Genomic DNA, 2,003 nt, shown 5'->3' with positions numbered 1-2,003 from the left:
CATCTGTTTTGGGTTATTACAGCCAAGCAACTCACCGAAAGCCATCCACAGAAAACTCAAAAACATTTCATGTTCATTGTGTCCACTCTTCGACCTAATCAACAATATCAGCAATCAGAATCTCTTTGGTCATACTTGATGGTAGTTTGGTACAGGTTCGGAAACCAGAATCAAAGATTGGAGAAAATTTTGAGTCTAGGTACTCTAATAGATAATCAAAGGCGATTCCTTTAAGCGGATTCATCTATTTTGGGTCATTACAGCCAAGCAACTCACCGAAAGCCATCCACAGAAAACTCAAAAACATTTCATGTTCATTGAGGAGAAAATGGCTCACAGAGAACCCATCCTCTACAGGTAGAGCCTACTGTTGAGGTGTAGTTCCAAATATGAGTTCCGCATTCAAAATAACCATTTTTGCATAGCAGAGTTTGCTTCCTTTTAACTGATCAATCTTGCTGAGCACTCCAGAAATGTTATGAATCAGTTCTCTGCAACTCCTCCTGGTGGATAATGAGGTCTCACAATCCGAAAGATCTCTATCAGGTTCTGGAAAGAGTGGTTCATCATCAACAGAGTCCACTGATTCAGCTAGCACTTTGTACACTGGAAGAAAACAAGCAACACATTTATTAGAAGCATGGATACATGAAATCCAAGTTCAGAGTTGTCTTATTTTTTAATTTATGTATTTGAGGGAAAGAAAGGAAGTATGGAACTAGTAAAATGTCAAATCGGGGACCATACTTGAGATACTATTGGGACTGCTGGAGAGGTAGCTGTCAGTTGAATGGTGATCAAGTGAATTCCCAACTAAATCTGCTTCATCTTCCAAAGGAGAAAAATATCTAGTAGGATAAGTGAGAGCACATTTAGCTCTAAACCTTTGCAAACCTGGTTCTGAACTCTTTATTTCGGCCATCTCCAAATCCATATCTTCTTTATCAGATCCGCCAGGTCGTGCACCAAGTTTGTCTGCCACATTGCTCCAAGTTTCAGAAGCTGAAGCCTTTTAGGGCTTACTTCCTGATCCTGCTGGCATCGATTCCAAACCCATGAGCCTAGCAACCAAACTTGGAGCTTTCATTTCGCGCTTGCTTTCATAACGTGTATCGGTCATTCCATCATTCTTTGCATTTGGAAAACCCCCACTGTTCTCATCAGCAATCTACATTGTTCATACAAGAACCAAAAACAATAAAAACAAAAACTTTCTTGTCAGGCTAATATCTGAGACAATAGAAGAAAAAGAAAGCGAAATGTGGGATTATAGTTCAAGAAATGTGTACCAAACGAAGCTTTGGCTGCTTCTCATCCCCTCCAAACTTTTTTGAATCTTGTTTCAAGCAACCTATAAGAATGCAGCACAAAAAAAGAAATAATTTCCCCCTCTAGCTTGAATCACCTTCAAGAAATTAACCATTCTTCTTTAAAAATGAGTGGAATGTAGTAGTAGCTAACCTGGTGAAAGCAGTTTCCTTGGAAACAGCTTCTTGGTAAATCTATGGTTCCGATCAAAGAGCTGAAAGAAAATGCCCACACAACCACAAGGCCTTTGAGGTTGTCTCTCATTCATTTCTCTAGCTAAGCTATCATTCATCATTCAAAATCCTATCTTAAATTTCTTCACCTTTTCTCCCACTCTGCTGAATGTGATTCACACACTTTATCTTCCCAATAAGATTCTATCAAACATTATCTTCACATTAATTTGGAATGAATTAAACAAAAGACCCCCCATCACTCACCTTCCTTGGCCCAAAAAAGAAAATGGGGAAAAAGAACTTACATTTTCATGCAAGAAACAAAGCAAAAACCGAACAAATTATCAGAAAGAAAGTAGAAAATAGCTATGAAAAGTAAAACCCTAAGCTGTGTTCAATTATGACAAAACTTTCACAAGAAACCACTGTCAAACAAAGCAAACACAGTACAAGAAATTACAAACAGCAATACCCAGAATGTCTTCAACGTCCACCAAATGTGCTAGTGTTCAAGAAAAT

The 2,003-nt window shown here is 38.3% G+C and overlaps 1 protein-coding gene across 1 annotated transcript; it reads right to left on the bottom strand.

Moving 5' to 3' along the window:
- Positions 1-752: 752 nt before the first annotated feature.
- On the bottom strand, positions 753-1,713 carry LOC124893248. Its single transcript, XM_047404307.1, has 3 exons — positions 1,462-1,713; positions 1,290-1,351; positions 753-1,168 (listed from the first exon to the last, which is right to left on the bottom strand). Exons 1-3 carry the CDS (start codon positions 1,601-1,603, stop codon positions 1,013-1,015), a joined length of 360 nt encoding a protein of 119 aa, XP_047260263.1. The 5' UTR covers positions 1,604-1,713; the 3' UTR covers positions 753-1,012.
- Positions 1,714-2,003: the final 290 nt, after the last annotated feature.

Source organism: Capsicum annuum, unplaced genomic scaffold (assembly GCF_002878395.1).
Source record: "Capsicum annuum cultivar UCD-10X-F1 unplaced genomic scaffold, UCD10Xv1.1 ctg56376, whole genome shotgun sequence".
NCBI lineage: Eukaryota > Viridiplantae > Streptophyta > Magnoliopsida > Solanales > Solanaceae > Capsicum > Capsicum annuum.
Note: the sequence above shows the minus strand (reverse complement) of the source record. Positions and strands in the feature narration are given on the sequence as shown.